Here is a 13,413-nt window from a genome sequence, read left to right on the forward strand (position 1 = left end):
TGGCTGAGAATCGAACCTACGACACTGGTTCGCAGCCCACGCTCAATCCACTGAGCTACGCCAGCCAGGGCAAAGAACACTTTTTAAAAATTTTATTTTCAGTGACTGTGTAGATCAGGAATGTATACTCTTCAGATGTCTGCTAAATATATAAAATCACCTTCTAAAGAATATTTAAAGTTCTCTTACTCAAAATATAAAAATCTCACAAAGTTCTAGATTATAATAATTGTTTTATATGCTTACAGGGAAATGCAATCAGTTCCGTCCCATGCAGCACGTAATAAGGCATCTATGTGCTTGTTATGCCTTTTCCAAATCATTTGGGACAACCTTTGAGGATCTACTCATCCTGCATGGGGAGCCATCTTGAATATGTTCTGGTAAGTATTGTATGTAAGGGGAAAGGAACATTCTTTCTCCTTACAGATCAGTCAGACGGGGAGTGTTCTTAGAGGAGAATTAATGTCTATCATCTTTTCCGTCGTTGTCATGAAGCTCACAGTAGGGTCATTATCACATTGTACCAACAGATGCCTATAGAAGCTATTCTGATATGCTAAAGCAGGGAGGAAGGCACAGGAGAAGAGGAGGAAGGAGAGTAGACTAGATGTCCAAAGATGGAACGAAGAGGCTGCTAGTTGGAAAAAAGGGAAACAATAAGTCATCCTCCTTAGAATGCCAAGCAGAAATCCTCCTAAAAACCCAGTCACTAGAACATTCTTCACAAATGACACCATCTCCTCAGTTTTGCTTTTCATTTCCATAGATAAGTGGTTGCTCTTATGGACATTCAGCAGTTCCTTGGCTTTCTTCCTGTCCTTCTCTACTCGTTGCTGGTTAACTTTGATGTACCCAGTATGGTTTGCAAGCTGAAGGAGAAAATATCCTCCTCCCAGAGCTGCTGCAGCCAACTTTCCAACCTTCTGGAATATGAAACCCATGCTCCATCCAGTGACCCCTCCAATTAATAGCTGGGTTACCACACTATACTTTTCACCTGAGGGCCCAGACTCCTGGCCAAACAGCTTGCACCACCATGGCTGCTTTTCAGCAAGTTCTGCAAGGTCCAGTGAGTCAAAATTTCTTTGACTGGACGTGGCCATTCCAACGATCTCACCTCACACTGACACCGACACAGGCTCGGCACAGGAGGACAAAGAGTGGCGTGCTGTTCTCGCTGCAACCTCTATTAATTTTTGCAGCTTAAAAAAAAACTATTAAAGGCCAAGGTTATGGATCCAAGCATGATAATTTCACCAAAATTTTAAGGAGTAGGCTCTGAAATGTACTGTCATTGTGGGGGATTGTTTTAACGTATTTTGAATTTTTACCATAATTTCAATCTCATTTTATATTTCTATAACCCAGATGATTTTAAAAACATTTATTATATATTTTGTATGTAAATCACTATATTGTTGTTTTATGTCAATCTACTAGATAATCTATTTTCTACGGGATCAAATTCAATGATTAAGGTCTTCATTTCTCCAAATCTGTTTTCATGTACTGTATAATCATCAAACCTCATATCATGTACTTACTCTAGTCAAGCAACTCAGTCATTTTAAACTCAAATAAGTCTTTCTGTATTCCCTTCCATGTTATGCATCCTTTTTGGAAGGTCAGCTTAATTTTTTTCTTTGAAATTCATGGAAATTTTATTTTAAAAACAAATTTTAGCCTTCTCTAATTAACTGTACTTGTTATCTGTAAGGCAGAACTGGATTAAAACTGGGGATTCTCCCAAGAATTTTCTTAAAAGGTGATAATAACAAATGTGGCAGTTACGATTTATGGGAAAAGGAAGAGAAAGGAACTAACCCACTACACTGAGTTAGATGACAGAAATTTTATCATGTTCACCTTGGTTTCACCAGTACCTGGTATAAAATAGGTGCTTAATAAACATTAAAAATTGTTTCTTCATTTGGCATAAATACACTTAATCTATCCTATAAATTACTTTTTCGTGAATTTCAATTCAACAAATAATTACTCTGTACTTGCTGCATGTTAAAAATACTAACCAGTTGGCATTAAAAAGAGAAAACATATTTCTCAAAAAAAAAAAAGAAAAAGAAAAACATCTAGTCCCTGTACACAAGGAGATTTGAGTTTCCACAGGAGTCTAATCAAGCAAGGTGGCAAGAGCAGTGTTGTTCCATATGGGTTATGAAAAAAGAGGTGTGGGTTTTTATGGGAGCGTTGCAGAGAGATAACCTTCATTTTTAGATTGGAGGCATGGAAGACAATGAGCAATTCACAAATAAAATGAAAGGGATGGTACTTCTAGGGAAGAAACAGCATGTACAAAAGCCTACAGGCAACTGTTGGAAAGAGATGAGACAAGAGCCAGCAGAACAAGTGAGAATACTGTTGGAATGATTATGAACTGGTGGCTGTCGGATGAGAAATTAGAATATTAGAGACGTTATGATTAACTGGATGTGGGAGTGAGGAAAAAGAGTGAGTCAAGGCTTATTTTTAAAATTAGGGTTGGTAAATGGTTGCTTCTTAGAGTATATTTTATTTTCACCAGCTCAGGTGTAAGATCCTGGAGCACAGGAACTATTTCCTTCTCAGTGACTGTATTCTGTACAGAATCACTAGGGCAGATTCTAATGAATGGCTGTGAGCTGGCCACTTCAAATTTAAGAGCAAGGTCATATTTGAAATTCTGCATGTGTTGCCTTCTTTCCTCAGAATTTGTACAACTCATAAGACTATCCTAAAGTAAAACTTTTAAAAATGAACATGAGACAAAAATAGGTTGAGAGAAAGAATCCAGCATATCAGAAGTCAATAGCACCAGCTTTCTTTTCAAACTAACAAAAGAAACTATCAACAAAATGAAAAGGCAATTTCTAAAATGGGAGAAAATATTTGCAAGCCACACATCCAATAGGGGTTAATATTCAAAATATACCAAAAACTCACACAATTCAATAATAAAAAAAACACAAATAACCCATTTTAAAAAAGGACAAAGGATCAAATACATATTTTCCCAAAGAAGACATACAAATGACTGACATGTATATGGAAAGTGTTCAACATCACTGATTATCAGGGAAATGCAAATCAAAACCACAATGAGAAATAACCTCACACCCTTTAAAATGACTTCTTATCAAAAAGATAAGAAATAGTGTTGGCTAGGATGTGATGAAAAGGTAAGCTTTTGCACTGTTCATGGGACTATAAATTGGCATAACCACTATGGAAAACAGTATGGATGTTCCTCAAAAAGTTAAAAAATAAAACTAAAGATTAAATAAAATGCATGCTTAAACTCCCAAATTTGTATCACCTGCTAAATTGCTCCATGAAACTTCTTTTTTTACTTTAGTATTTTTAACTTTAAAAATATAGCACTCAACCACATTTTCCTGCTTTCTGTCTAATACCTTTCTGTGTTTTGCAGTTCTATTTTTTAAAATTACTTTATTGTTGTTCAGTTACAGTTGTCTGCATTTTCCCCCACCACTCCCCCCCACACCCCAGCCAATCCCACCTCCCTCCCTTGCTACCCTCCCCCTTGATTTTGTCCATGTGTCCTTTATAGTAGTTCCTGAAAACCCTTCCCCTCACTGTCCCCTCCCCCATCCCCTCTGGCTATTATTAGATCATTCTTAATTTCAATGTCTCTGGTTATATTTTATTTGCTTGTTTGTTTTGTTGACTATGTTCCAGTTAAAAGTGAGATCGTATGGTATTTATCCCTCACCTTCTGGCTTATTTCACTTAGCATAATGCTCTCCACTTCCATCTATACTATTGGAAAGGGTAGGAGTTCCTTCTTTCTCTCTGCTGTGTAGAATTTCACTGTGTAAATGTACCATAGTTTTTTGATCCACTCATTTACTGATGGGCACTTAGGTTGCTTCCAGCACTTGGCTATTATAAATTGTGCTGCTATGAACACTGGGTGCGTAGATTCTTTTGGATTGGTGTTTCAGGGCTCTTAGGGTATAATCCCAGCAGTGGAATTGCACGGTCAAAAGGCAGTTCCATTTTTAGTTTTATGAAGAAATTCCATACTGTTTTCCACAGTGGCTGCACAAGTCTGCATTCCCACCAACAGTGCACTAGGGTTCCCTTTTCTTTGCATCCTCTCCAACACTTGTTTCTTGATTTGTTTATGATGGTCATTCTGAGCAATGTGAAGTGGTGTCTCACTGAGGTTTTAATTTGCATCTCTCTGATGGCTAGTGATACTGCGCATCTTTTCATATGTCTCTGGGCCCTCTGTGTGTCCTCCTTGGAGAAGTATCTGTTCAAGTCCTTTGCCCATTTTTTAATTGTGTTGTTTGTCTTCTTGGAGTGCAGTCATGTAAGTTCTTTATATATTTTAGAGGTCAAACCATTGTCCAAGACATCATTGGCAAATATGTTTTCCCATATAGTTGGTTCTCTTTTCATTTTAATCCTGTTTTCTTTAGCCGTGCAGATGGACTTTCTAACTTGTATATGAAACTAACCTCAGGACAAAGAAGCAATCTAACACTGTGTGTCTGACAGCTCTATGTCCCACAATTCTTTGTGTCTTTTGTGTCTCCTTTTATGTCAGGCCTCTTCTGACCACATAAAATTGCCGTCTTCCCCTTCCTATTTCCCTCTTTTTCTATATTCTTCTCTTCAGCATTTATTATTAACATAATTTTAATTTATGTATTCAGCATACAAGAATTTCTAACTATTTCACCCACTGATCTGTCCCTAGCACTGAGTGTTTGGCACACTACTTACATGATAAATATATGTTGAATAAAATGCCATATTAGAAGTATTGATGAGGAGCTGGGAGACTTTTTAACACATGAGATTAATTTTTGAAAACAGTAAGAAAGGCTTCAATGGACAAGTTGCATTTGAACTGAGATTAGATGAGGAGTTAGATTATGGGGGTGATCCTGCAGGTGGAGGTAACCGTGTACACAAAGCCAAAAATCCTGGGAAAGAAAAGATGCAACAAGAATACTGTTATTCCATTTGACTGGAGCATAGAAAGCATGAAAAGAAGATTAATTAGTAAGATAACTTAGGGCTTGTAACATAAATAAAACCTATTTGGGTCTTCAGAGTGAGCACTGTATCTCTTTCCTTCCTTGACCCAACAGGGGAATCTTTGCGATGCTGCATTTAAATATGAAGGCTGCACTAGGAAATTAGGTGGAGTTGTAATATCTTCCTCTTCCCTAACCCTGCCGGTGACAGTCTTTCTGCTTAGGAGGCTGGCTGAGGGAAAACTGTATCAACAAACCTCATTTCTTATTGTGGTAGACCATATTTTTTCATGCATATTTAGGGAATATAAATTTCAGTTTCAGAATTTTCAAACTATGAACTATTTCTAAATAAGCCAGAAAATAATTATAAATATATAAAAATAAAAGATTTTACTCCTAAGGTGTTTTACTTATAAATATTCACTAGATTTTCTCTATCACACTTAGGACCTGAATTTGAGTTTGAAAAAAGTAATCAGTCAACTTATATAGTGAAAGTTAAGAGAAAATAACCAAGCAAGGAATTCCTCCCATGGGCAATGATCTCGCTGCTTCCCAATCTGCATCTCTTTATTGCTGGCTGGCAAAATTCCAGCCTTAATTTTCCAGGTCCCCTGAAAGCATTCTCTCCTAACAAGGTTATTTTTCCTTTGTATTTATCTTTCTTAGCTGTTATGAAATCAGGGACTCAACCTTCCACTGCTTTCTGGATTTGACCTCTCTAATCATTTTTTTTAAATCAGAGATAAACCAAGTGAATCATAAAAACATTCATAAAGTCAAAAGCAAACACTGGTAATATGGGCAAATAAAATGGGAATATTAAATGGCAGGTGCTTTAAAATAGCACTTTGGGCTTGTATATGTAATCAGTTGAGGCTCTTTTATTTGAGAATAGTTTGCTTATCAAGAAGTAACTTAGCTGGTAGCCCTGGCTGGTGTGGCTCAGTGGATTGATCACCCTTTGCAAACCAAAGAGTCACTGGTTTGATTCCCAGTCAGGGTACATGCCTGGGTTGCAGGCCAGATTCCCTAGTGCAGGGCACATGAGAGGCAACCACACATTGATGTTTCTCTCCCTCTCTTTGTCCCTCCCTTCCCCTCTTTCTAAAAATAAATAAAATCTTAAGTAACTTAGCTGGTATGTCTTGATGCATCATATACTATAAATCATCAAATTAACAATGATTCAAGATATTACTAATAATTATTAATATTAAATAATTACATATTTATTGAGCATCTACTACACATCAGGCACTTCATATGAATTATCTGATGTAATCCTTACAACATCCCTCTGAGATACCATATATTGAAAATCCCAATTGACAGATGAACAAAGTAAGGCAAAACAATGTTAAGTAAGTGACTCGAGATAACGAAGCAAATGAGGTAGCAGAGCCAGAATTCAAACAAAGGCCATCTGATCAATGCAGAGTGTATACTTCTACCATTCCACAACTCATCCTACTTTCCATAATACACAGCTTCTTCAGTTATGAAAAAGTTAAATGAGCTAGCATTACCTTTGATTATTAATTATTTAATGTCATCATCTTTCAATGCATAGAATGAGTAGCACCACTCCATCAACTTAAATAACTCAGAATAATTTCTAGACACATCCAAGGACTTTCCAATGACCTTATGAAAGAAAAAGAAGTTCCTCATATGAGGTAACAGATCTGTAAAATATTACATATGCCCCTGCCTCATGAGGGCATGAGATGAGCCCTTTCTCTCATCTCTTCCTTGCTCTGGAATCACCTGTGCAAAGAGCATAAAATAAGAATTACCTTAGCCCATTCCAGGGACAGCTGTGTGATTCAGGTGTACATAACAAGGAGAAAACAGTACAAGATCAGATCAGAACTTTAGAACTAGGATGTAGAGTGTGGACTTTATTCTAATTACAACAGAAAGTAAATGAAGTGTTTTAAGCAGTCAGAGATTTATGCTTTAAAAAGATTTCAGCCTTTAAAAAAAGAAATCTTTCCATTGTGACAACATGGATGGACCTGGAAGACAGTATGCTAAGTGAAATAAGCAAGACACAGAAAAACAAATACTGTACAATCTCACTTATCAGTGAAATCTAAAATAATCAAGCTCATAGAAGCAGACAGTAGAATGGTGCCTGATAGGGGCAGGGGTGAGGAAGACATGGGGAGAAACATTAAAGGTTTGAAATTTCAGTTATGAAGAATGAATAAATTCTGGAGATTTAATGTATGGCATGGTGACTACAGTTAATAATAGTGTATACTTGAAATTTTCTAAGAGGGTATATTGTAACTGTTCTTACCTCAAAAAAAAGGATGGAAGGAAGAAAAAGAAAGAGAAAGGAAGGGAGGGAAGGTTGGAGGGAAATGGCAACTATGTAAGATGATGGACATATTAATTAGCTTGATTGTGGTGACTATTTCACAATATATACACTAGATCAAATACATCAATACTGCTGAAAAAACTAACACCACCACTAACAAAAAAGGATTTGTTTGACTGCTGCATGGAGGAATTTCTTGAAGGACTAAATATGGAAGGAAGAGAGTTGGGGAAGAAGGCAAAGGGGCTGTTGGAGGAGTCCAGGTGGTTGCTGATGTTGCCGGAGATGAGGAGACATCAAAGGGCAGTCAGATCCAGACTTGCCGATGCACTGGTTGCGGGGGTGAGTGGGAAATAGGACATTTAGACACATATTTATCTTACCATAAAGCTTACAACATTTCCAAACCTCCATGTTCTCCCTCTTGGTAGCTTATTTATTAACCTAAGAAAAAGAGAATATCAAACTTTTAAGCCTAATATTTCTTCTGGCAAATTCATTGTTTTATGATTTACCATTCTTATCTCCCTAAACCCTAAATGCAGTTTTAAAGAGTGTGATTATTCATTTCAAAAAAATAACAAGAATGCATGGATGCATGAAAACTAATAGGTACCCTGAGAGGTTATATGCTCTCAGATTTGACAATGGCAATGCAAGTACGTATACACAGTAGATGAGCCAACTGGTTTAAGCAGCACAGAAGGCATGTAACCTGTTTCTTTGTGTAAATAATTTGCGGCATTCCAGACTTGCATCTCATTGTAAATCTAATATAACCACAAAAGAATTTGTAATATCACTTCAAGGAACCTTTGCTCGCCACTGTGCTTTTACAAAACAAAAATTTACAATAAAGATAATGGCTATAATAAATGACTCAAGATATTCCTTTATTTTTAAAAAAGTGTGCAAACTTAAAAAATTGAAAGACGAGGTGACATGAACTTTGTTCCAGCAAGTTGTGAATGGCAGACCTACAGAAATCAGACTCTTACCACTACAAAAGCGCTAAGTCCATTAATAATAAGAATTTATTACACAGGAATGTGATATTTAAAAAGCACTAGTGCCTGGGCCCCATTTCCAGAGATGCTGATTCAGCTGATCTGAGATGAAGCCCATGCAGTGGTAGTTTAAAATTTTTCTTCAGATTATATTAATGTACAAATGAGATTGAGAGCAGGGTCTGGGAATAAAGTAAAGTATTGTTCTTTTATTTTTCTATAATATCTTAGAACAAAACCCCATAATATTTTCCAAATTAAAAGAGCTCTCTCACTCTGGCAAAAGTCAGCAAGGAAGTGCCATCCATGGAAAATACTAAGCTTTCCGTTGTGTGTACATGTGCACACACATGTGTGTACACACACCTGCACACATGTAGTCATGGATTACAGAAGAACTTTTAGAACTCTACATCCAGGGCAAGCACATATCTAAAAGGAGTAAAACATCATTTCTGTCATAAGTCAGGGGGAAAGAATACAATTTAGAGTCAGCACAGTCTTTAGGAAGTGATACCAAATGGTTTTAAAGAAAAGGCTGTGAAAATAGCAATTGTGGGCTAAGATTTCTTTACATTTCAATTTTAGTCCCATATTCCATTTTTAAATATTTATTAGACATGGAGTTTTTAGTCACATTAGAATATCTTTCCCCAAGTCCTTCACCAACTCTATCCAGTCTGGTCACCAGCACTTGTCTTTTTACTACTGACTAAAACTCATTAATGAACTTAATTGAATTGAACAGGGAATTAGTGAGAACCTACTGTACAAAATAAAGTCAGTATAAATGACACTGAGGCAATTTCCTCTAACTATGATGGTCAGCTTCATGAACAATGAACTTATAGTATGTTCTCCAGTGGTGCCTAGTCCAAAAGGGAATGAAGCTCCTAGGAAGGTAGAATCTTTGAATGGGTATATTCTGGGTTAAAAGAACACCCTCTTAAAGTTCCCCCCAAACCTGTTTCTTCTGCTTTATAATTGATGCAAAGTGGATGATTCTGTTGATCCAGAAGCCCCTTTCAGATAGGACCTGGAAAAGCATAAAATCCAGAAAACATGGAAATTCTAAGGCAGGCATGCTACTCCCTGGGCCCAGCTGGCAGGAAGCCAGGAACCATTAGTTGCCCAAATGCTTTCTCTTCTCCTTACAGCCCATTAGCAGCTAGACTAAAGGACAGTGCTGTCTGCAAGATTTACTTTGAGGGAGTAAAATTTTGTGCTTTTCATTCAGACATGAATACTAGCAAGAAAAACTGTCCTTTTGATAACCCTCCCTCATTTAAATGCTAAAAAAAGACACTGGGTGGAGATTTAACATGCTAATGATACATGTGAAGCATGAAGAAGCATGTAGTTATACTGCATAAGCCCCAGAGTCCCTGCCTCTACATATGTGTCACACTTACATGTCACCCTTTCCACCTCAACTTCTTTAAAACTGTTCTCCAGCTTTTGTTCAGGAGCAACATTTCTCTTTCTCCCTTTAAATGTCTCCCCCAGTGCTCCAGCTATATTTAGTAAACCTCATGCCTAAGTAATACTTCGTGAACTCGCTTGATTTCTAACTCAGGCATTCCCAAGAACTCACATGGTTTTGTGGCAGAATTCTCACCTCCCACATGAGAGACTCAGATTTGATTCCCAGCCAATGCACCAGGAAGGCTCTATATTAGTTTTTGGTGACCTCTTTTGATTTCTATCCTGGGAGATCACAAGAACCCAGAGCATGAGTGACACTAGAACAAAAAATTAAATCAGACCTTGTGGAGCAAAGGGGAATGCAAGTAAGAGAAGAAATTAATTTTTATGACAGAAATAGGATGATTTTTAAGTAATACTATTTTTATAGTAAAAATCTTAAAACTTACATTTCAAGGGATGAAACAAATGTCATCATTTATTAAATTATTTATTCTACAGCTATTCATTGAGCACCAACTAATATCAAGAAATATTTTAGAAACTTGGATAAAAATAATCAAAATAGATACAAATCCCTGCTTTCCTACAGTTTTTATGTAAGAGGATACAAACAAAGAAGCAGCCAAGTAAGTAAGCGTGCTATGTAGTTAGACAATGATAAATGCTGTGAGAAAAACATAAGCACAGGACAGGTGCAAAGGAGAGTAGGGATGAGCTGCAACTTTAAATTGGTGATGAAGAAAAGACTCCTCAAGAAGGTGACATTGCAGCACAGATGGAGCTGGTGAGGGAGTTAGGCTTAGGCGATGTTTAAGGAAGTGGGCACAGGGAAGGTAAAACATGGGGGAAATCTAACAGAGAAAGAAAAATGTAATAATGATGAGGAGAGAGAATTGCTGGAACACTGAGCAGTGAAAGAGAAAGTGATCTAGTGAACATGTGGCTGGACAGCTTAGACCAGCGATTTCCAACCAGTGCTGCTAGATTTAGTAAAACATGTGATGCCTGACTATTTAATTGGGGGCATTGACTTCTTTTCCACTATTTTGTTAAGTAAAAGAATGACAACAGCCAAAACATCTGGTAACCATCCAGTATGAATAAATAAAAAATATACATTTTTGTCAGATTGGCAAAAATACAAGTTTTTGGTATGCCACAGCTTTTTAGTAATTACTTTATGTGTGTCATGAGATACAAATGGTTGAAAATTGCTGGTCCAGAGAGGAGCATGGACTCTTCCTGTCCTAACAGGAGGAAGAGCAGAGGACCATGGAACTTTTGTACCAGACTGGGATTATATACTGGCAAAGCCCATTCCTCAGAGTGTATATGATAGCAATATTAAATAACTTCCATCTCTTACATTTTTCTTCTCTAAAAGTAGACATTTTATTCCATGACCTATTATAGCCATTGGTTATTTTGATGGAGAGTGAAAAGACATTGAATATTAGTAAGACTGAGTCTCACATGCAGAAGGCACATCTAGAACAGAGTAAATGTCCTAACATCCTTCATCTCTGTATCATAAGCTTTCATGTTTCTTACCATCTGCACTTGAAGTGGTTCGCAGTAACCCATTCCATAATGCTGTGTATTGGAGCAAGAGAATGTCCACACTACTCCACACAGGCACTACTCCCATGGCCTGCAGATGCTCAGGGCCTCTGGTTGGAGCAGTAAAGTCAATGCACTGATTTATGGGAACTCCAGGCGCTGACAAGTTTGAATAAAGGTTCATCATAAAGACTCCTCCTTTGGTATATATACTGCCATGTGTGACAACATGAATGGATCTTGAGAATATCATGCTAAGGGAAATAAACAATAAAAGTTAAGAACCATGTGATTTCGCTCGTATGTGGATGATAAAACTGACGGCAACAAATGAACAAACTAGAAAAACAAACAAAACTCATAGACATTGACAACAGTGTAATGGTTATCAGAGAGAAGTGGGGTCAGGGGTAGTAATCAGTAAAGGGAATCAACACATGGTGACAGGAGAAGATTCAACTTTGGATGGTAAACACACTATGCAATATATAGATGACATATCATACAATTGTACACTTGAAACCTATATAATATTATATATATAATATTATTAACCAATATTAATTAACCAATGTTAATATTATTAATATTAACATAACAATATTACTATTATGTTAATATTATATTATTAACCAATGTTACCCCAGTAAGTTTAATAAAATTAAATAAATAAATAGTCCTGTCTGGTGTAGCTCGGTGGATTGAAAGCTGGCTTGCACACCAAAGGTTTGGCAGTTTGATTCCCAGTCAGTGAACATGCCTGGGTTGTGGGCCAGGTCCCCAGTTCGGGGTGTGTGAGAGGCAACCACAAATTAATATTTCTCTCCCACTCTTTGTGCCCTCCCTTCTCCTTTCTCTAAAAATAAACAAATAAAATCTTTTAAAAAATAACCCTTCCTTTGCATTGCCCCTGGCTCCCCACTACTATAGTGGCCAGCCTTCTGTCTCAGCATTCTCCAAATCTGGCTCCTCAACCAAGTCTTTTTGTCTTTGGCACAATAAACATGAGAAACAAAGTCACACATGTACATTAGAGTATCTTAATATGCTAACCTTCTCACTAGCACTTGATTAATCAACAAAAAAGTTCAATTAATCACTAAAAAGGAGCAGCTGGTAGAAAGTACTTGGGGTAGTTCTTAGGAGAGAGAGTCTTGAATAGTTCTCAGTTCTGATATGTCTATCATGTGATTTTCTCTATTTGCTGCAATTATTATTTTTTTAATCTTTTTTCTTTATTTTATTTTTATTTTATTTTAATTGTTGTTCAAGTACAGTTTTCTGCCTTTTATCCCCATCCTAGCCCATCCCTGCAGTTTTCACACCTCCCTCCCATTTCCAGCCCCCTCCCTTGTTACTGTCTATGTGTCCTTTATACTTGTTCCTGTAAACCCTTTCCCTTTTCTGCTGAAATTCCCTCCCCTCTCCCCTCTGATCACTGTCATCCTGTCCTGTATTTCAGTGTCTTTGGTTATATTTTGCTTGTTTCTTTGGTTTGTTGATTAGGTTCCTGTTAAAGGTGACATCATACGGTATTTGTCTTTCACTGCCTGTCTTATTTCCCTTAGCATAATGCTTTCCAGCTCCATCTATGCTGTCACAAAGGGTAGTAGCTCCTTCTTTCTTTCTGCTGCATAGAATTCCATTGTGTAAGTTTGCTGCAATTATTTTTTCCTCATTACAACCTATTTAGTTATATGCTAATAATCTTATTCAGTTCATCAGATCAGCAAGCAATTATTGACCAGGTGTCAAGAGTTATGCTTAGTTCTTAGTATAGGCTACTGAGGTGACATACTGCTTTGTCCTCAGAGGGGTTCAGCCTAATTGTGTTGTGACAAAATCATGAATGACTTCTCATACTATAATGAGTGAATACCATGACAAACACGTGCCCCTAATGTTATTGACACACAGGGTAAAATAGCAGAGTCTGTGGATTCAGGGAATGCTGGAGATTCCTGAGAGTTCAAGGGTGATCAGGAGTGAGCCAGTTTAACTGAGTGGGAAGGCCACTCATGGTAAATCATCAGATCAAAGGAAGATGATAGATGGATAGCTAGATAAATAG

The 13,413-nt window shown here is 37.1% G+C and overlaps 1 protein-coding gene across 1 annotated transcript; it reads right to left on the reverse strand.

The window, feature by feature from the left end:
• Positions 1–434: 434 nt before the first annotated feature.
• Positions 435–11,526, reverse strand: LOC123821803 (FUN14 domain-containing protein 2-like). Its single transcript, XM_045843550.1, is given in 2 exon segments — positions 435–1,189; positions 11,334–11,526. Coding segments are annotated over 2 exon segments (948 nt in total).
• Between the last annotated feature and the right edge of the window lie 1,887 nt (positions 11,527–13,413).

The sequence above is a fragment of the Phyllostomus hastatus genome, unplaced genomic scaffold, assembly GCF_019186645.2.
Source record: "Phyllostomus hastatus isolate PE091 unplaced genomic scaffold, TTU_PhHast_1.1 phas_contig_40, whole genome shotgun sequence".
Classification (NCBI taxonomy): domain Eukaryota; kingdom Metazoa; phylum Chordata; class Mammalia; order Chiroptera; family Phyllostomidae; genus Phyllostomus; species Phyllostomus hastatus.